This window comes from Mercenaria mercenaria, chromosome 2 (assembly GCF_021730395.1).
Source record: "Mercenaria mercenaria strain notata chromosome 2, MADL_Memer_1, whole genome shotgun sequence".
NCBI classification, from domain to species: domain Eukaryota; kingdom Metazoa; phylum Mollusca; class Bivalvia; order Venerida; family Veneridae; genus Mercenaria; species Mercenaria mercenaria.
In genome coordinates, this window is record NC_069362.1 from 2,658,686 (window position 1) to 2,680,499 (window position 21,814).

Genomic DNA, 21,814 nt, shown 5'->3' on the forward strand with positions numbered 1-21,814 from the left:
TCTTTGGAGGTATATGTGTTTGACACTTCAAACATTATATGTCTAATGGGTCTTTGACACAGGGAGCATAAAAGAATTACTTACCATTAATAAAGAATTTAAATCCCCTATCAGATATAAGCAAAGGTTCTACAGAGATGGTCCTGAATGTGCCCACTCTTATAGCTGTCACATTTAAAGTAACCAGAGTGGGCAAAGAAAACTTCTCGCAGGAGCTGCTGCCTTCCTGAAATCATAATTTTCTTAATAATTACATACAAAGTCAGACATACAGTCGAGACTGCCTTAACGACCCCCTGAATTTAGCAACGGACCCTGTCATATGCGACCCTATTTTATGCTCCGGACGCAATTTACTATTACCAAGAGCTGTCAGTGGACAGCGCGCTCGACTATTCTCAGTGCTTGATAGTATAATATAAGCAATGAGTAAAACTTTAACATTACAATAAGCATATTCTAAGTCAAAAAGGGGCCATAATTCAGTCAAATACTTGATAGAGTTGCCTCCTCCTTTTTAAAGACTGGGGTCATGATGGTTAACAAGTATGCAAAATATGAAAGCAATATCTCAATGGACTTTGAAAATATTTGGGGTGGTACGCAAACTTTAACATTTATTCTAAGTCGAAAAGGGGCCATAATTCAGTCAAAATGCTTGACAGAGTTGCCTCCTCCTTTTTACACACTGGGGTCATGATGGTAAACAAGTATGCAAAATATGAAAGCAATATCTCAATGGACTTTGAAAATGTTTGGGGTGGTATGCAAACTTTAACATTTATTCTAAGTAGAAAAGGGGCCATAATTCAGTCAAATTGCTTGATAGAGTTGCTTCCTCCTTTTTACAGACTGGGGTCATGATGGTAAACAAGTATGCAAAATATGAAAGCAATATCTCAATGGATTTTGAAAATATTTGGGGTGGTACGCAAACTTTAACATTTATTCCAAGTCGAAAAGGGGCCATAATTCAGTCAAAATGCTTGATAGAGTTGCCTCCTCCTTTTTACAGACTGGGGTCATGATGGTAAACAAGTATGCAAAATATGAAAGCAATATCTCAATGGACTCTGAAAATATTTGGGGTGGTACGCAAACTTTAACATTTATTCCAAGTCGAAAAGGGGCCATAATTCAGTCAAAATGCTTGATAGAGTTGCCTCCTCCTTTTTACAGACTGGGGTCATGATGGTAAACAAGTATGCAAAATATGAAAGCAATATCTCAATGTACTTTGTAAATATTTGGGGTGGTACGCAAACTTTAACATTTATTCTAAATCGAAAAGAGGCCATAATTCAGTCAAAATGCTTGATAGAGTTGCTTCCTCCTTTTTACAGACTGGGGTCATGATGGTAAAGAAGTATGCAAAATATGAAAGCAATATCTCAATGGACTTTGAAAATATTTGGGGTGGTACGCAAACTTTAACATTTATTCTAAGTAGAAAAGGGGCCATAATTCAGTCAAAATGCTTGACAGAGTTGCCTCCTCCTTTTTACACACTGGGGTCATGATGGTAAACAAGTATGCAAAATATGAAAGCAATATCTCAATGGACTTTGAAAATGTTTGGGGTGGTATGCAAACTTTAACATTTATTCTAAGTAGAAAAGGGGCCATAATTCAGTCAAATTGCTTGATAGAGTTGCTTCCTCCTTTTTACAGACTGGGGTCATGATGGTAAACAAGTATGCAAAATATGAAAGCAATATCTCAATGGATTTTGAAAATATTTGGGGTGGTACGCAAACTTTAACATTTATTCCAAGTCAAAAAGGGGCCATAATTCAGTCAAAATGCTTGATAGAGTTGCCTCCTCCTTTTTACAGACTGGGGTCATGATGGTAAACAAGTATGCAATATATGAAAGCAATATCTCAATGGACTCTGAAAATATTTGGGGTGGTAAGCAAACTTTAACATTTATTCCAAGTCGAAAAGGGGCCATAATTCAGTCAAAATGCTTGATAGAGTTGCCTCCTCCTTTTTACAGACTGGGGTCATGATGGTAAACAAGTATGCAAAATATGAAAGCAATATCTCAATGTACTTTGTAAATATTTGGGGTGGTACGCAAACTTTAACATTTATTCTAAGTCGAAAAGAGGCCATAATTCAGTCAAAATGCTTGATAGAGTTGCCTCCTCCTTTTTACAGACTGGGGTCATGATGGTAAAGAAGTACGCAAAATATGAAAGCAATATCTCAATGGACTTTGAAAATATTTGGGGTGGTACGCAAACTTTAACATTTATTCTAAGTCGAAAAGGGGCCATAATTCAGTCAAAATGCTTGATAGAGTTGCCTCCTCCTTTTTACAGACTGGGGTCATGTTGGTAAACAAGTATGCAAAATATGAAAGCAGTATCTCAATGGACTTTGAAAATATTTGGGGTGGTACGCAATTTTAACATTTATTCCAAGTCGAAAAGGGGCCATAATTCAGTCAAAATGCTTGATAGAGTTGCCTCCTCCTTTTTACAGACTGGGGTCATGATTGTAAAGAAGTATGCAAAATATGAAAGCAATATCTCAATGGACTTTGAAAATATTTGGGTGGTACACAAACTTTAACATTTGTGTGATGCCGGGGCGAGTAGGATAGCTCCCCTATTCTTCGAATAGTCGAGCTAAAAAAGTCTGAATTAAGCAACACCCTGCCTTACGCGACAAGCGACTGTGAAATCAAGCTCCCGATTCTATTATTAGACCGTTTTCAGCGACTTTGAGACGATTCCTGGTGAAACAAAAAGAAGGCGGTATTTAACAGGAAACGACGAAGTAAACACGGTTTAAAGATGCAGTCAATAAACGAATAAATGTCAATGAGCCATTAATACACAAAAAATAGATATCATAAACCTCAGTGTGTAAAATAGTTCTAATGGAACATTTATATTTTACTGCTGCCCTTCATTTTCTTGCCAGATCATGAGCTTAAATTTGTTTTATCAACATCATACGAATGATGTAAATTATATGAAATTTATATTTTATCAATATGCAATTAAAGAAATAGTATTTATAATAAACATTTTTCACTCCTACCTTAAAAGAGACCTATATATTAGTATCCGATATACATGTACTTTAATTGGAAAAATATATGAAACCAGTGTCGTCCAGTTAAGTGAGACTGTTTTAAGAGACTCCCTGTCATATGTGACCTTTTTTGCTGCTTCCCAAAGTCGGTCTCTTAAAACAGTCTCGACTGTATATGCATACTTCAGTTGTGCTGTCACTGCTACCATCAATGCTGTTGAAGTATAGCTGCTATTCTGCAGGTGATTAGTAGGCTAATGAAAAGGATTTACACAAGTTATTGGTTCCTGTTCTGTTTTCACACAGGTAAAGACTGGAAACAACCTTTGGGCAGTATATAACGCATGTAAGTTGAACGGTGTAACACAACTTGGTCAACACTTTGATGGCTATAATTGTTAAGCAGCTTAACCATTACCCTGCTAAATTTCTATAGTAAACTTGTCCATCTTCCAATTTGGACAGTACCATTATCTGTTAAAAGGGGTGCTTACCTAAAAGGTACTGACTGAATGGCAAACAGTATAGATCTTGATCAGACTGCACAGATGTGCAGTCTGGAAGATTTTTTAAACACAATGCTCACTTTATAAAACATTTGAGAATCTACTACATTGATTGCAATCTCCATTAGGGATATCTGGGCATAAAGTCATAAAACAAAGACTGGAGGAGACAGTCTTGCATGCGATCTTGCCATTGGTTGATTTAAAATTTGTAATCAGGAACAACCAATCAGATTCTGGAGTTTCCAGACCGATCTCCAATCTGTGTTTTACAACCTTTGACCAAAGGAAATTATTTCAAGAACTCTGCTTTAAAATTTCCTTTATTTCAAACACTCATACTTACTTTTGAAAAATCTGCAAGACTGGTAACATGTTCTTTATCTGATGTTGCTTGCCTACACCCTGTTTGTTCAACTTGCTTTGTTGCTGCCTTTTGCCTAATTATACAAAACTAGAGCTGCTTTTGAGACAAGAGGGTCATGATGACCCTGGATCGCTCACCTGAGTAATATGAGCTACATGTTTCAAATGTCAAACTGATGATTTTTAGAAATTTTTTGGAAGATTTTCCGATGTACAATCAAGTAACCCCTTGGGGGGGGGGGGGGGGGGCAATTTTACCCCGGGGGTCATGATTTGAACAAAGTTTGTAGAAGTCTACTAGGCAATGTTACATATCAAATATCTAAGATCTAGGCCTTCTGGTTTATTTTTAGCAAATTTATGAAGATTTCCCTATGTACAATCAAGTAACCCCTGGGGCTGGGTCAATTTGACCCTGGGGAGGGGAGGGGGGGGGGGGTCAAGATTGAACAAGTTTTGTAGAGGTCCACTAGGCAATGCTACATGTCAAATATCTAAGCTGTAGGCCTTCTGGTTTATTTTTAGAAAAAATTTAAGATTTTTCTATATACAATCAAGTAACACCATGGGGTGGGGTCATGATTTGAACAAATTTTGTAGAAGTCTACTAGGCAATGCTACATGTCAAATATCTAAGATCTAGGCCTTCTGGTTTATTTTTAGAAATTTTTTGAAGATTTTCCGATGTAAAATCAAGTGACCCCTGGGGCGGGGTCAATTTTGACCCCGGAGGGTCATGATTTGAACAAATTTTGTAGAGGTCCACTAGGCAATACTACATGTCAAATACCTAAGCTCTAGGCCTTCTGGTTTATTTTTAGAAATTTTCTGAAGATTTTCCTATGTAAAATCAAGTGACGCCTGGGGCAGGGTCAATTTTGACCCCGGGGGTCATGATTTTAACAAATTTTGTAGAGGTCCACTAGGCAATGCTACATGTCAAATATCTAAGCTCTAGGCCTTCTGGTTTATTTTTTAAAAATTTTTGAAGATTTTCCTATAGAAATCTATGTAAAATCAAGTGACCCCTGAGGCGGGGTCAATTTTGAACCCGGGGTCATGATTTGAACAGCTTTAGTAGAGGTCCACTAGTCAATGCTACATGTCAAATATCTAAGCTCTAGGGCTTCTGGTTTTTGAGAAGAAGATTTTTTAAGATTTTTCCTATGTAAAATCAAGTGACCCCTGGGGCTGGGTCAATTTTGACCCCGGGTCATGATTTGAACAAACTTGGTAGAGGTCTACTAGGCAATGCTTCACACGAAATATCTAAGCTATAGGCCCTGTGGTTTTGGACAAGAAGATTTTTAAAGTTTTTCCTTTTGGTTGCCATGGCAACCAGAGTTCTGCATGGAATTCAATTCTTTGAACAATTTTGAAAGGGGGCCACCCAAGGATCATTCCTGTGAAGTTTGGTGTAATTCTGCCCAGTGGTTTTCAAGAAGAAGATTTTATTAGAAATTGTTGACGGACGACGGACGACGCACGACTGACATCAAGCGGTCACAATAGCTCACCTTGTCACTTCGAGACAGGTGAGCTAAAAAGCTCATGTCTCCCAAAACTGCCTATTCGTCTAAATAGTAAGTCAGTCTTTATATACTGTTTACTTAGAGCACATGCACAGTCATAAAGGACACCAAAAGGACTCTTATACTACTAGAGCGCATGTGCATTTTTGACACCAAAAGGACCCCTATACTACTTTTATAAATAGTATAAGGGTCCTTTTCAAGTTTTGGTGTCAACATTGCGCAAGAAATCCGAGCATTTTTTGGTAATTTAAGGGCCATAATTCCGAAGTGCCTGTGCCGATTTGGCTAGTTATCGAACTTGGTCGAGGACTTATGGTCAGACACATTTTGTTCAAGTTTGGTGAAGATCGGATGAGAAATGTTCGACTTAGAGTGCGGACAAGCTTTGTGACGGACAGACAGACAGGAGTAAATAAATATGTCTCCCTCACCACTGTGTGGTGGGAGACATAATAGTGCAAAAGAACATAAACAAGAGCATCATAAATGACTCGCATCCCTCACCTCAATGTTTGGCCTAGAATATACGTAAAGAAGAGAGTAAGAACAAGAGCTCTGCAAAGCGGAGCAATATGCGCCCGAAGTTTTAGATCTGAGTGTAAGATCCATCAAGTGGTTCGTGAGAAGTTGTTAAAGGTTTTTTTCTATTTTTAGCTCATGTTGCCCCTGAAAGGATCAAGCAGTGTTTGAATAATTTTGAATGAGGTCCACAGAAAGATGCTAAAAATCAAGTTTTATGAATATACATCACACGATTCGTAAGGTCATTTAAATGTTTTTCTATTTTTAGATCTGGTGGCCCCTAAAAGGGGTATATGCAAACTCTATGTATGTAGTATAGTAACAAAAAACAAAGTCCAGTAACTCTGCAATTTTTTTTTCTGAAAGAACCTAACATGCACCATGTGCAAATACTGTTGTTACTGATCACAGGTGTGAAGTTTCACTAAGTTGTGTCAAGGGGATGAGGAGATATGGTGCACACAAGATCGTGTCTACAGACAGACGGACATTCCAACATTTTTGGTTTATGGGGTATTTCTTTTGTTATTTGCTTTTGTTAACTTATGGGCTACTAGCCCCTAAACCTTTAGTTCACGGAATGAACCTATTGTTTTCTTTTGTTCTCTGTACTGTCAGATAGCTCATAATCCTTGGACGCACAGACAGACAACCTGAAACCAGTATACACTCCCTTACAACTTCGTTGTTCGGCGGGTACAATAATAGCCCACCCTGAACAAGTGAACTTCTAATCTAAAACCAAAGTTGTTACAAATATTTGGAAGCAATTAAGCCTTAAAACTTGCCTACATAACAATTAAGATAAGACAGTATTTACCCAACTAGCTGCTGAATCTTGTTATCAAGGCTAGAAATATGTTTGTTCTGTGACAGAATCTTCTGCTCCATACAGCTCAGGTGCAAGTGGGCAGCTGCCTTCTCGTGGCTAGCCATTGTCTCTCTACGTCCCTGCAAATATACATCACTAAGAAAATAAGGCGTTACCGGTATGATCATACGAAATGAATACAAATACACATCACATTCAAAGGAGATGCAGGTTATTTTTCACAAAACAGATCAATGATATATTTGTACCTTTTCACTCTTTCCTGTAAAGGAAGCAGAAATTTTCCCACTACTTATATAGGGAAAAGTGACCATTGGCCGCCAGTGGCTAACTTTGATTAAGCTTGGTAGAGGATGTCCAGAGGACTTATATTCCTGCAAATTTGATATTCCACCAAGTTTCAGACAAGAAAGTTTTAATATATTTCACTATGCCTTAAAAGGAAACCTAGCCCAAGACCCTTAAGTCTACATTTGATTTTCGTTTTAATTACAGACGATTTCAACATCCAAGAAAAAATTCTGTGAAGCTTAACAGATCCTTATAAATTTTACAACTTTAGAAGAGTATGATCTATGGAACATTCATCAAGTTCACAGGAGATGAATTTTGAAGAATATGTTGAAAGACAGGCAAACAACAGGCAGCCAAGGTTCATAACAGCTCAAGTTCAGCTCAAAATATGAGCAAGATACAAATTCAAAACATTGAAATATAACAGTTCCCAGAAACACAAGTCTTTTAAGATACAGGAACAGAACAATTGTCTGATGAACTGTATTAAATATTTTACTTTACTATTCTTTTGCTGGGTTAAAATTAAAATGGAGATATACTGCCATTCAAGTTTTGACTCTAGGGAAAAGCACTGCAAATGCTACTCTTTAGTGATATTTCAGTAGTAAGTTGTTACTGGGTCTTATCATAGAATAAGTGAACCAACACAAAGAGGTATGTCAATTTTTCAGCTTTAATGGTGGAGGGAGACCACAGGTGCTTCCCATCCCTGGACACTATTTCACGCAGTGGCATACATGCCCCTGGGTAAAACAAACTGTCTTCCTTAAGTCTGATAGGTACATGTAACTTCTGCACATTACAGCCTTAGCTTGGCTTTTACAAACAGACTGAGGTGAAGTGAAAGTGACCTGTAGTCAGTAATCTTAACCACCCGGCCACAGAAGACTGTATTTTATAACTAAGGTAGCCATTTGTAAGTACACAGCACCTTTACAAGCTACCTAATTTTTTATGTGAACATGAAAGATTTTGATAGGATCAGACCTATATACTGCTGTAAGAAGCAAGAAATGTAAAATAAATGCTCTACAAATTTGTCCCAGACGTTCTAGGCATCAATCAACTTGTTTATATCAACAGTACATCAATTGAGATATTTCAGATTTATATTTTTTGTTGGGGCTTGACGTCACACTAAGTCATTACTTTATCACAGGCTGGCACACGGATTGTTAAAATGTTAGGTATCAAATCAGATATTGTGTTTATACTCACAGAAAATGAACATCCATATTTTTGGAATGGACACTGAATAATGACATTAGGACAGTCTCCAGATTTTCTGTCGAGGTGATGTGGCAAGTCTTCACGATTCATTGGCCGACTCGTACACAATGGACAAATGACAGGCCATTTTTGGCAATCACTTAACTGATGTGGCTGTAAATACAGGACATTGATAAGACAATATTTTCATTTCTGTGAATATGTGGATTTTAAGTGGACGCATTGGTCGAGAGGGCTAAGAGGCCTTCCTACGGAGGTGAAGGCCCCTGGTTTGAATCCTGACTACTCCCATTGCGGTGTGTCCTTGGGCAAGGCACTTTATCACGATTGCCTCAGACGATCCAGCTGTAAATGGGTACTAGCAAATTGCTGGGGGTAAGGTATAATTGGTTTTAACTGTTCTTAATATAGGGTTGCAAAAAAGCTGTACAGAGCTTATGTTAACTGTTTCACAAAGCGACGGTAAATAAAATTTACCTTTTCTTTTTACCTTTTTTTCTTTCCATTTTGATTTGATAATTAACTTATATCTAAACACTTTGAATTAAACTGCATTTCTATATTCATTCCCCCCCACCCTCCTCTCCCCCCAAAGAATGTTGATTATATCAGTGTTTACTAATTATTATCAAATAAAAACATATACAGTCATCTTGTAATATACATTTGTTGCCAGAATAGTGTAATTTTATTGTTTTTTATTAGCTCTATTTCTAACTAGAGCTATCACTCCAGGTGATACATACTTTCACCAAAGGCTTGTTTCAAAAAGTGATTGCTTAAAAGAACTGCTTTAAATGCAATACATTTTAATTCTCTTCAGTGGGGTCGCAGTTGCTGTCTTTACATAAAAAAAATGAAAATTAAATACAATGTGGAAACCTTATTCATGTCATTTATACAAATGTAATTTGTGTGACCTACATAGTTAACTTTGTATGGCCTATATTTCCAGTAAGTGCGTTTCATCATTATATCAAAATTATATTAAATTCCATCTTTGGAGGTAAAACTATTGTCTTAAATGTAAAACAGATTAAAAAGTTCAGTAAACAAGAGGCCCATGATGGCCCTATATCGCTCACCTGTTATCATTGCACTTGAGGACAAGAAGGTCCTCAGAAAAAATATCTAAGTCCAAAGGACAGGAACAACAAAGGGAAGAAATTTAACCAAAAAGAAAAAAAAATTCTTACAAGGTACAGATATGTCAAAATACACCTAAAAATTGGAGGTACCATCCATGTTGTACCACAGAAAAGTGGTCTCGGTTTTTCCCTACGGCCAATAATAAAAAAGTTACTAAAAATAAGCTATTTATAGTAATGTAAAAGGGAAGTAATTATAAAAAAAATATTGTAAGTGAACAAAAGAAGGATCTGCCAAATAAATCTGTTGACATAAATGAAATTTCAGATCAGTATCTTCATTAGTTATGGAACTATACCCATTTTAATTTGAAATAAAGGGAGGTAATTTGACAGAAAATCAGTCCATAGTTATCTACCCTGATTGGCTCAGTCCAACTAATGACAATAATGAAATTTCAAATAAGTCCTATAAGTACTTATTGATATAAATCCATTTTGATTACAATCAGGGGAGGTAATCAAGATATAAAATAACTCTGGAACCTACGATTGGATCTGATTTGTCATGGAATCCAAGATTTATTGTTGTTATAGATATTTTGGAAGTTTGTATCAAATAAAACCATAAATGAAGTCTCTATATGGCTGCAAAAGCCAAAATAGCCAATTTTGGACCTTTAAGGGGCCATAACTCTGGAACCCATGAGGGAATCTGGCCAGTTCAAGAAAGGAACCAAGATCTTGTGGTGATACAAGTTGTGTGCAAGTTTGGTTAAAATCATAACATAAATGAAGTTGCTATTGTGCAGACAAGGTCAAAATAGCTAATTTTGGCCCTTTCAGGGGCCATAACTCTGGAACCCATTACAGGATCTGGCCGGTTCAAGAAAGGAACCGAGATCTTATGGTGACACAAGTTCTGTGCAAGTTTTATTAAATTCAAATCATAAATGAAGCTGCTATTGTGCAGACAAGGTCAAAATAGCTAATTTTGGCCCTTTCAGGGGCCATAACTCTGGAACGCATAATGGAATCTGGCCAGTTCAAGAAAGGAACCAAGATCTTATGGTGATACAAGTTGTGTGCCAGTTTGGTAAAAATCAAATCATAAATAAAGCTGCTATTGTGCAGACAAGGTCAAAATAGCTAATTTTGGCCCTTTCAGGGGCCATAACTCTGGAACGCATAATGGAATCTGGCCAGTTCAAGAAAGGAACCAAGATCTTATGGTGATACAAGTTGTGTGCCAGTTTGGTAAAAATCAAATCATAAATAAAGCTGCTATTGTGCAGAGAAGGTCAAAATAGCTAATTTTGGCCCTTCCAGGGGCCATAACTCTGGAACCCATAATGGGATCTGGCCAGTTCAAGAAAGGAACCGAGATCTTATGGTGATACAAGTTGTGTGCAAGTTTGGTTAAAATAAAATCATAAATGAAACCACTATCGTGCAGACACGAAATTGTTGACGCACGGACGCACGGACGGACTGACGACGGACGAAGGGTGATCACAAAAGCTCACCTTGTCACTATGTGACAGGTGAGCTAAAAAGGGAGATAATTCTAAAACTGTTCATGACTGTTCTATAACTGTTCGAAAACTATCACTGTCTAAAATTATATAAACTTCCTTCAAAGGATGAAAAGTTTCTGAAATAAGTGCAATTAATAAGAGCTGTCTGTAAGACAGCGCGCTCAACTTTTCTCAGTGTTTGACTCAAAATTAGAGCTTTGCCAGTAAAAACTTTATAAAACTTTAAACAAACATTCTAAGTTAAAAAGGGGCATAACTCTGACAACATTCAAACCAAAGTTATGGGGATTGTTTCTCCAAGTGTACACTTTGATAGTTAATAACTATTTTAAGTTTCAAGTCAATAGCTTTGATAGTAACAGAGATATTTGACTTTATCAGAAACTTTAACCGAAAATCTAAGTTAAAAAGGGGCATAACTCTGTCAAAATTCAAACCAGAGTTATGGGGATTGTTTCTCCTGGTGTAGACTTTGATAGTAGATAACTATTTCAAGTTTCAAGTCAATAGCTTTGATAGTAACAGAGATATTTGACTTTATCAAAAACTTTAACAGAAAATTCTAAGTTAAAAAGGGGCATAACTCTGTCAAAATTCAAATCAGAGTTACAGGGACTGTTTCTTCTGGTGCAGACTTTGATAGTTAATAACTGTTTTAAGTTTCAAGTCAATATCTTTGAATATAGACTTTGATAGTAACAGAGATATTTGACTTTATCAAAAACTTTAACCAACGGCGACGCCGACACCAGGGCGAGTGCAATAGCTCTACATTTTCTTCGAAAAGTCGAGCTAAAAAGGCAGATAATTCTAACCTTATTCTAGGCAGAGTTATGAATCTTGTACAGTACAGATTTATTAAGATACATTAAAATCTCTTCAAAGAACTTTAATTAATTTTGCAAAAAGTGAAAAGTATAAAAGGGGAACAATTCTAAAACCTTACACAATTGAATTATGGTTCTTATGCTTAATCTAGTTTTGGGCTAAGAGATGCATAAAAATATGTATAAAATATTTTTTATGCAAATATTCTAATCATGTTTCATTACAATTGGGCAAAAAGAGTGTTCTCTAACATAATTATTCACAATAAATGACACTGCACCATCAACATATACTGTTAAATAGTTAGCTCGCCCAGAACAGGTTAGCTTAAATTTTTTAAATAATTGAGCTAAAAACATACTTCAAGATCCCTCAGTTCCCCAGTCCAGGTACAACCTTTATGGTGATGCTTACATTTCACTTTCAGTGACAGAATTTCCCTTTGAAAAGCAACATCAGGAAATAACTGAAAAACAAGCTCATCCAATTTCAAAAGACTACAATTTCAAACTTGAAATTGATACCATAATGACATACATTTCACCAGGTTTAACATATAATAAACTAGAGCTGCTTTTGAGAAAAGCGCATGTCTTCCACAACTGCCTAATCATCTAAATAGTAAGTCAGTCTTTATATACTGTTTATTTAGAGCACATGCACATAAAGGACTCCAAAAGGACTCCTATACTACTAGAGCACATGCACATTTTTGACACCAAAAGGACCCCTATTACTAGTATAGGGGTCCTTTTGGTGTCAAAAATGCGCAAGAAATCTGAGCGTTTTTTGGTAATACAAGGGCCATAATTCTGAAGTGGCTGGGCCGATTTGACTAGTTATCGAACTTTGCCGAGCACTTATTGGCAAACACGTTTTGTTCAAGTTTGGTGAAGATCGGATGAGAAATGTTCGACTTAGAGTGTGGACAAGCTTTGTGACACACACACACAGACAGGAGTAAATCAATATGTCTCCCGCGCCACTGTGTGGTGGGAGACATAATTATCTGGTAAGTAAAAGGGCCATAAGGCCCAGCTTTGCTAACCTGACCTAGTTTATACACCAGATTCATGATCCAGTTTCTAATTTGACCTATATTTTACTGAAAAGGAGAAATACATGCACCTTACAGGGAGAACTTTTTGTTTATCTTTACCCTTTTGACCTCCATTTCAATTAAAAATGTGTATTTCTTTCACACAGTAAAGGTATTCAAAAGTTATATATAGAGAAACAAATTATTCATTTCAACATAAGGCCTAACAAAAATTGTTTCCGGTATCCCTACTTACCCTAAAAATTTGCTGCAACCCTAAATGTTTTTATGTCATTGGGATTTTTTCCCCGATATTTTTGCTATTTTTTTTATACTTTTTGCTGCTGTTTCTTCATTAAAAATATTTCCTACCTACTTACCCTATTTTTTTGGAGGCATGTTACTGGAAACAAATAATTTTTTTAGGCCTAATGTCAATGCATGATAGCAGTGAGAGCCAAAAAACATCTACTTACATCACAGTACAAGTCAAACCAGGTATTGTCAACTGGGCATTTACACATTCCAGATTCACTGAAAGTAAATGAAAAAACAATGCCTGTTCAATATCTCTGCAATAATTATGCAGAGAAAGAGAGCCATGCAGATTATGTATCACTCATCTGAGTAAACCAGCTGACTTGATATGATTGTAAACACACATTATCATAGATTCCATAAATGTAAACATTCTGACCAAGTTTCATGTAGATCTAGACTACAAATAAGAGTGTTTAAGCCTTAATATTTGTAAAAACTGGCTGGATGCTTACTTAGTAGCATATTTACTTCTTTACAACAAACACTACAAATCAACATGAATTTAAACTAAGGCCAAAAAAAAATGTGTGGTTCCTGTAACACGGCCAAAAAAAATAGGGTAGGTAGGTAGGGATATTTTTTTTTTTTTTTTTTTTTTTTAAGTATTGAAACAATGATGTATCAGTACATACAGGTGCTTTTTATGTACCCTTTGGTTATTAATCACTCCCTGTGCACAGCATGTTAACCTTCTTTTCATGAAATTTACTTGCTACTATATTGCTCTGTATATTTCCTTCGTTCTTTTGATTTTATGTTCACAGTAATTATAGCTTGCAAAGTGAACGTTTGCCATGTGAAAAATATTAACCATCAGAGGACCTGGGGATTCAGGTTAGAAAAGTACCCAGGAACACAAGTCAAAGTAGCAGATATATAAATAGTTTATTTATGCATTCTGAATATTACGAAGTCCAAAACACAGGCCAGGAAAAAGGTCACTCTGATAAAATTTTCAGGGACAGGCCTTCATCTGATGTAATCTGTAATTTTGTAATCAACAGTTCAAACTATATATATATATTTATATTAAAATAATACACATAGGATCACAAGTTTCGATCATGATGTTACATCTGATAGTAGACTATAAATCCAATTTAAAGTTGCAAATTGGACAAGAGGATCACGATGACCCTGGATCGCTCACCTGAATAATATGAGCTACATGTTTCTAATGTCAAACTGATAATAAAATATAACAAAAGTCAGCAGGTCACATTCATGGTCAATGAAATTCAGTTTTACGATTGGTGAGCAAAACTGTGTATGTCATCAAAATTCCAAGGCTGTATCTTAAAAAAACAAGAAAGTAGGTCAGTAGGTCAAGGTCACAGTCAAGTGACATCATATTACTTGGGGTCATCAGGTAATTATAATTAAACAGTCTTAAAAATAGGATCAAATGATATTTTAAGTACTTTTTCATATATAACTCACATAATAACTAAGTGACCCCAGGGCAGGGCCTCTTTTAACCCAGGGGCATAATTTGAACAATTTTGGTAGAGGACTACAAGACAATGCACCATACCAAATATCAAAAGCCTAGGTCGTATGGTTTCAGACAAGAAGATTTTTAACGTTTTTTCCTAAATAAGTCTATATAAAACTTGGGACCCCCAGGGCAGGGCCTCTTTTCATCCCAGGGGTACAATTTGAACAATTTTGGTTGAGGACCATAAAACAATGCTACAAACCAAATATCAAAGGTCTAAGTGTTGTGGTTTCAGACAAGAAGATTTTTAAACTTTTTTTCCTATATAAGTCTATGCAAAACTTGGGAGCCCCGGGGCGGGGCCATATTTGACCCTAGGGGGATAATTTGAACAATCTTGGTAGTGGACCACTAGATGATATTATACACCAAATATCAAAGCCCTAGGCGGTGTGGTTTTGTACAAGAAGATTTTCAAAGTTTTCCCTATATAAGTCTAAATAAACCATGTGACCCCCGGGGCAGGGCCATATTTGACCCTAGGGGGATAATTTGAACAATTTTGGTAGAGGACCACTAGATGATGCTACACACCAGATATTAAAGCCCTAGGCCATGTGGTTTTGGACAAGAAGATTTTTTTAATTTTGCCTTTCGGTTGCCATGGCAACCAGAGTTCTGCATGGAATTCAAATCTTTGAATAATTTTGAAAGGGGGCCACCTAAGGATCATTCCTAAGAAGTTTGGTGTAATTCAGTCCAGTGGTTAACAAGAAGAAGATTTTTTTCGAAAATGTTGACGGACGGACGACACACGACGAACGACACAAAACACATAACGGACGACGGACATTGAGCGGTCACAAAAGCTCACCATGAGCCTTTGGCTCAGGTGAGCTAAAAAGGTAAATTTTACATATATTTTATCATCATGGTAAAGTTTTATAGCCTAATATTTTCTTGAAGAGTGACTTTATACCGTGGGTGGAGTTTGGTGCCTTTGCATGCTTTTATTTTCTAAAAATGCTTCAAAATAAGAGATGCTTTCGCAACAGTTGTCACATTTTTCTTAAATGCAGACTTTTTATTTAGATTGCACTAGAAAATCTCGTAAAAAAATGACAGAAATATCCGAAAATTACGATCGCAAAAACAGGTGACAAATATGGAAAACAAAAGAAAGCATTAATTAAATTCTTGATAAAATACTTGTTTTCAATTTCATTTCTATTCAATACTTATACTTTCTGCTTATTCAAAGCATTTTTATTGGGCCAAAATGATTTGTTATAGATCGTAACGGCCGATCGGGTAGGCAGGGGTCGCGCTGCCGGTTGCCACAAAATCTGGCGCTATTTTGGATCAGTTGGCGAAAGTTTCTGGTGACAACAAAGCAAAGACCGGGCCGAGACATTTTTTCTCTCAATGACACCAAGGATCATCCTACATAGTTGCTGTAAAGTCGGCCACTTCTCCTTATTATCGCCTCCAGGTGAAATCCGAAGGGCCGACTGTTGTAATCTGTTTACTTAAAGTTGTAAAAACTTGATGCCCACAAAATAGATGTAAATTATCGATAATCTACAGTAGGTTATACTGCTAATTAACAAGTGGTACAAACACGATAATAGGCTGCTCTTCGCATTGTTTATCAATAAACTTTTACACATTGATCAATAAACACCTTTGATAATGACGGGCATTATTGTACTAAATACAAACCACGAGATAGACTAAGTGTCAGTCGGTGCATGGCGTGATTGACATCTGTCAGTAGCTAATTAATATACGACGTTCCGCCTACTTGTGGCGGCGAACAATATTGAAATTCAACGGGATTTTGAATGACAAGAGGCAGAACTTTCAAACTCGAGACGCTTCAAAGAAAATTTCCGCGGGTCAAGCCGATGCATGGGACATTTTCTGTGCCGATCAAATAAGAGTTTTTCTCGATTTTTCGCAGGTCAAAAACCGGAACTGAACCGATTTTTTTTTTTTACAACAATAAAATAGTTAGGGTCGGCGGGAAAAAATAGGGTCAGTCGGGAAACCGGAACCACACATATTATTTTATTTAGCCTAATTAACAACAGTGACACTGTGTACTGTGAAATCATTATTATTCGTGGGGGATTAGTTTTCGTGTATTTTGTGGTTCAGCTCAACCAAGAAATTAAGTCCCAACAAACAAATTATGCCCGTTTATACTGTGTTTGTGCGCCGTAAAACACAATGAATAAATGTACTCAATGTCGCCAAAAAAGACATCACAGCGGTCCGATCTAGGCCGTAGCTCCATCAACGATAAACATAGATATGCTTCAGAACAAAACCAAAGATTCAAAGATTTATTTGATCTCATGGCCCTTGAAAAGGGCATAAGAGAATACAAACATAAAACAACAAATATGACTAAACATGTCAAGAACAAAATTACATAAAGATTTTGCAATTGATTCTATTCCAGGCTACCCTGGATCATTTAAGTGTACTGTATTCACAAATTACAGTAATTTGCATATAACAATAATAATTCAGGATAATCATGGAATACAATATATTAACAATGGAGTGTCTAAAAGATTTCAGTTGCAGCTGACATATATAAGGAAGATGGTTCGTTATGATTTCAGCATTTAATATTAATTTAATAAATTGGGCTAATTTAACTAAGTTGTTTTTATCAGTGCTACACATTGGCTTTTGATAATTCGCCAAATTAGGGTTCTTAAAAGTATTATGAAGGATATAAGTTTGTCTGTCATTACAAAATAATCATGCTTAAAAGATGTGGTTCATCCCCTATTTCTTGTCTATTACAGAATGTACATAGTCTGTTTTCTTTGGCAATACCAGTGCACATTCACGGGTCCAGTGTTTATTTTTTTGTTTAATATAAAAATCCCTTTTTTTCACACAATTAACCTTTTATATGTTAGTCAAATGAAAAAAAAAATCGATGACAAAAAATCCGGTCACAGTATCATATACACTGAAAAGGTGAACTATGCGAGCGTAACGCTATGGGAAGCTACTCAGCAAACTTGTAGAACATTTCAAAATCGGAGTTTATACACTTGCAGCCGCTACCTGCATGATTGCACCTTCGAAACATTTAAAGCCTTCCATAAATACTAAACTGACCCCATAAATTGCTTTGAAAAACACAGTACAAGTCTCTACGAGCGAAATATTTCAGTATTCCCTGGTGATTTCATTCCGGATAGCGGACGTGTTCCTGGTTTTTATCACTTCGTTTGGCAGCTGAAATCGCCGGGGATATTTGAAATATTTCGCTCCTAGGGACTTGTACTGTGTATTTCAAAGCAATTTATGGGGTCAGTTTAGTATTTATGGAAGGCTTTAAATGTTTCGAAGGTGCAATCATGCAGGTAACCATGGTAGTGCTGTTTGACACGTGTAGGTTTCTCATATAAGAACAAAATGATATACTAGATCTTTTCCTGTGGAAATTATGATTTTTTTTCTTTCAAAAATTGAAAATCCACGAATTTACGTCCCCATGAAACAGCAGTTTTGACCAAAACCACGAAATTTCGTGGGGATGAAATTAAATGATTTCACAGTATCACTGAAACTTTTCTTACTCACTTTGCAACTCTGCATATACATGCTTCACAGAATCTGTGTCCACATGATGTCTGCACTGCATGTTTCATCACAAGTAGACACACTGTACATACATATTTCCTCTCAAGGTCTTCTTCAAATAAGGCTTCATAACCTTGCATGTGTGATTCATCCCTTGAGGCCATTCTTCAGCTAGCTTGTTGCTGGTACATTAAGTTTACAACCTAGAAAAGTGAATTATATTTAATTTTTCTTTTCCCAAACTACTTGGTCAGACATATAACCAGATGATGGCTGCTGACCAAGACTCAGTCCAGAAGCTACAAAATCAAATTATATCAAGCTCCCCATAACAAAAATGATGCGTAACATCCAAAGCCTGTTGTGCAATGGTCAAGGTCACCCTTTAAGGTAAAAGATTTATATGACAGTCTATTATGTGGCCCATCAATAAATCTAACACCCATTAAATTAAATTTGCTTAACACAAGTGTTCCAAATATACTGACAATTTTTCAAGTCTTTGGTCACATCGAACCCCAACCTCCAACACTCAAAGCAGACACTACCACTGAGCTATTTTGGTGATCTGTATCATACTCGGATCCAGCAAATTTTCTCAGAAGGTGTCCGACCGAACCCTCACTATGACAAACATGTGTCTTTATACACTAAATAATTTGATGTGATTTTTGTGGATGCTGGCCGTTAACATATATATATATACACAGGGTTGCCAATAAGTTTTTGTTGAACAGGCTGAAATAGAAAAGTAGCTGACCAGCCAGGGGTCAGGGGGCATGCCCCCCTGGAAAATTTTGAAATTCAGCGCTGGAATTCTGGGGCATTTTGCATGTCGCCTCGATGTAGTGAACATTTGTGTCAAGTTTCATCGAAATCCTTCAAGGGGTTCAAGAGTTACAGAGCGGACACAAAATTGCTAATGGACGGACGCACGGACACTGGTGTCAGCAGGGCACTAGATAACTTTTGGAGACAGGTACCCATACCCTCAGGACGGGGAATGTTTCGTTGTTTTAAGACAAAAAGGGCAAGTTTTTAGCCATATATGATGTTACTACTTTTCACACTTATTAATACTGTTGTCAATCATTTCTAACTAATGTAACTATACTGCAGCTGTAACTTTTCTTGGAGGAACTATAATATAACTTAAAAGAGAGTTCATATCTAGTTGTCACGAGTTGTGTCAAACGACCTATTATAAGGGGAATTTTCTTCTGAGAAAGGGGAAAAAAACATATTATTTTATGAGGGGAATGGGGCCCATATTTGGTCCCAAAAAGGCCAAATGAGTGCCCTGCTGTCATAACATAATATGTCCCTTCTAGCTTATATAAATGATTCTAGACATTCAGAAGCTAAGGAACAAAAATTATTTTTATTTTTATTTCAATAGTGACCTTGACTTTTGACCACCAAGCATTGGTCATGTATCATGCAACATATTGTCTGGTCAGCTTTTCTCCTAAACTATCAAAGCTATTGCTTTGAAACTTGCAACTCTTGTTCACCATCAATAGCTGACCCTGTACAGCAATCTTGAAACATAACTCCATCCTGCTTTTTGCAAGAATTATGGCCCCGTTTGGACTTAGAAAATACCAGATTTCTTGGTTAAGTTTTATGTTTAGGTAAACTTTTCTCCTAAACTATCAAAGCTATTGCTTTGAAACTTGCAACACTTGTTCACCATCATAAGCTGACCCTGTACAGCAAGAAACATAACTCTATCCCATTTGGACTTAGAAAATACCAGATTTCTTAGTTACGTTTTATGTTTAGGTAAAGTTTTCTCCTAAACTATCAAAGCTATTGCTTTGAAACTTGCAACACTTTGTTCACCATCATATTAAAGTTGACTCTGTACAGCAAGAAAAATTAAATCCATCCCGCTTTTTGCAAGAATTATGGCCCCTTTTGAACTTAGAAAATTAGATTTCTTGATTAAGTTTTGCATTTAGGTCAACTTTTCTCCTTAGCAGTCAAAGCTATTGTTTTAAAACTCAGAGCTGTTATTTGCCATTAAAAGCTGACTCCACACAACAAGTACCATAACTCTGTATTGCTTTTTGCAAGAATTATGGCCCTTTTTGGTCTCGGTATTTTTCTCTTCACATATCTGTCTCGGCCTACCGGCCTCGACGATATGTGCAGAGAAAAATACCCTCGATGTACCCCTAGCTCTGATATATCCTGGTAACACACTCTCACACATACTATAACTATTACATATAATTGCTACGTGCAAAACAAACATGTTACATTTTAAATTCTAAAAGAAATCTCTATAACCTCATAAAATGTAATGAAGTTTTATGTTAAACGCAATTGATTTTTTAAAAGTAATAAACATAATGTATCAATCTTTGAAAGAATATACGTAACATTAAAAAGAATAACTATTAAACTAAGTACAACTTACAAAAACCTGCTACTCACGTTGCGGATCCCTTTGTGTAAAGTATTTATAAACTTGCTCTATCTTATCCCACAAATATCAAATTACCGGAAGACTTGTGTAAACCGATGCAGGCTTATCTCGCGAAAGCATGACTAATAAACAACATGTGTAGGTGAATTTAGAATAATTTATACATGTGTATAGAATGCAGTTTTTTCCTGAACAGTTTTAAACTGGTAAAAAAGATATCCGTTTCCGAAAATAGACAATCTCATGCGATTTTGTAACATAATTAATGATAATGTTTGATGTGCGAATGACCTATTATTTATAAGCGCATGTTCAGGCATAACTATCTTTAAACTATTATAGCAAAATTACACCAGTTAATTTCATAAATGAAAACATTTAAACAGACTTTCTATCCAAACTAATTCCGACGTCTAAGTCTGACGTCTATTAGACGTCGTGGTTATGACGTTGGTTAGTCTAACCAACGTCGGTACGACGTCAGGTGTTTACTGGGAAAATAGCAATTGACAAAACAGACTTGTCCAAATAATAAGACGTTTCGCGACAGCGTGATAACTTTTGACTGTCGCTGTCTCCACCTCTGTCTCAGCCTCTGTCTCCATTAGAGGGATGACAACTATAAAATATCAGATCATAAAATATGTCATACTTCAATTTAAAAATCTGGCATGTATCCTTTTGAAAACTCAGTGAACAAAAGTAGTTCTGGCTATCATAACTTAACCGCCACTATATTTATTTTCTGATGGTCGCATCCATTAAGCTTAGAGATTTGCGACACCATATAAACATCTCTTGAGCTGAAATCTTTTTGCTAAAACAAATAACTATAAAAGTAATTTTAAACTTCTTGTGCTAAAATTAGTGCAAATTATTATTATCTGATCAGCTAGCTGGTTATGTTTTGAATAAATCCACGAGTTCACCAAAAGCTGATGAACTTAATCTTTAAATCAACTGTATATTATTATTATTTTTCACTTAATTTTACTCTGTATTTATATAAAATATTACCTTGTCACGAAGGCGTATGTGCCTGTCAAATCTCAAATATTCCCGCCAAATTTGACTGGTTACCCAAAATTTGGTGTGTTAAAAAATTCCGTATTCACACATGTACAAAATGTGGGTAAATATTGAAAATTAGATTTCAATGTTTATCTTAGTTCAATGTATT

At 36.2% G+C, this 21,814-nt stretch overlaps 1 protein-coding gene across 2 annotated transcripts in view; it reads right to left on the bottom strand.

Annotated features, from left to right (window-relative positions):
• LOC123563068 (uncharacterized) overlaps positions 1-21,794 on the bottom strand; it is a 43,066-nt gene extending 21,272 nt beyond the window's left edge. Inside the window, exons 1-8 of one of the 2 annotated variants that reach the window (XM_053528362.1) lie at positions 21,652-21,790; positions 18,201-18,403; positions 13,306-13,363; positions 12,152-12,256; positions 8,325-8,489; positions 6,798-6,928; positions 3,901-3,994; positions 85-226 (exon numbers count right to left, since the gene is read on the bottom strand). In XM_053528362.1, the coding sequence (XP_053384337.1) occupies positions 85-226; positions 3,901-3,994; positions 6,798-6,928; positions 8,325-8,489; positions 12,152-12,256; positions 13,306-13,363; positions 18,201-18,364 (859 nt within the window). In that variant the 5' untranslated portion in view covers positions 18,365-18,403; positions 21,652-21,790. Of the gene's footprint in view, positions 1-84; positions 227-3,900; positions 3,995-6,797; positions 6,929-8,324; positions 8,490-12,151; positions 12,257-13,305; positions 13,364-18,200; positions 18,404-21,651 lie in introns of both variants that reach the window. The other variant, XM_053528363.1, reaches the window with a different exon arrangement.
• Between the last annotated feature and the right edge of the window lie 20 nt (positions 21,795-21,814).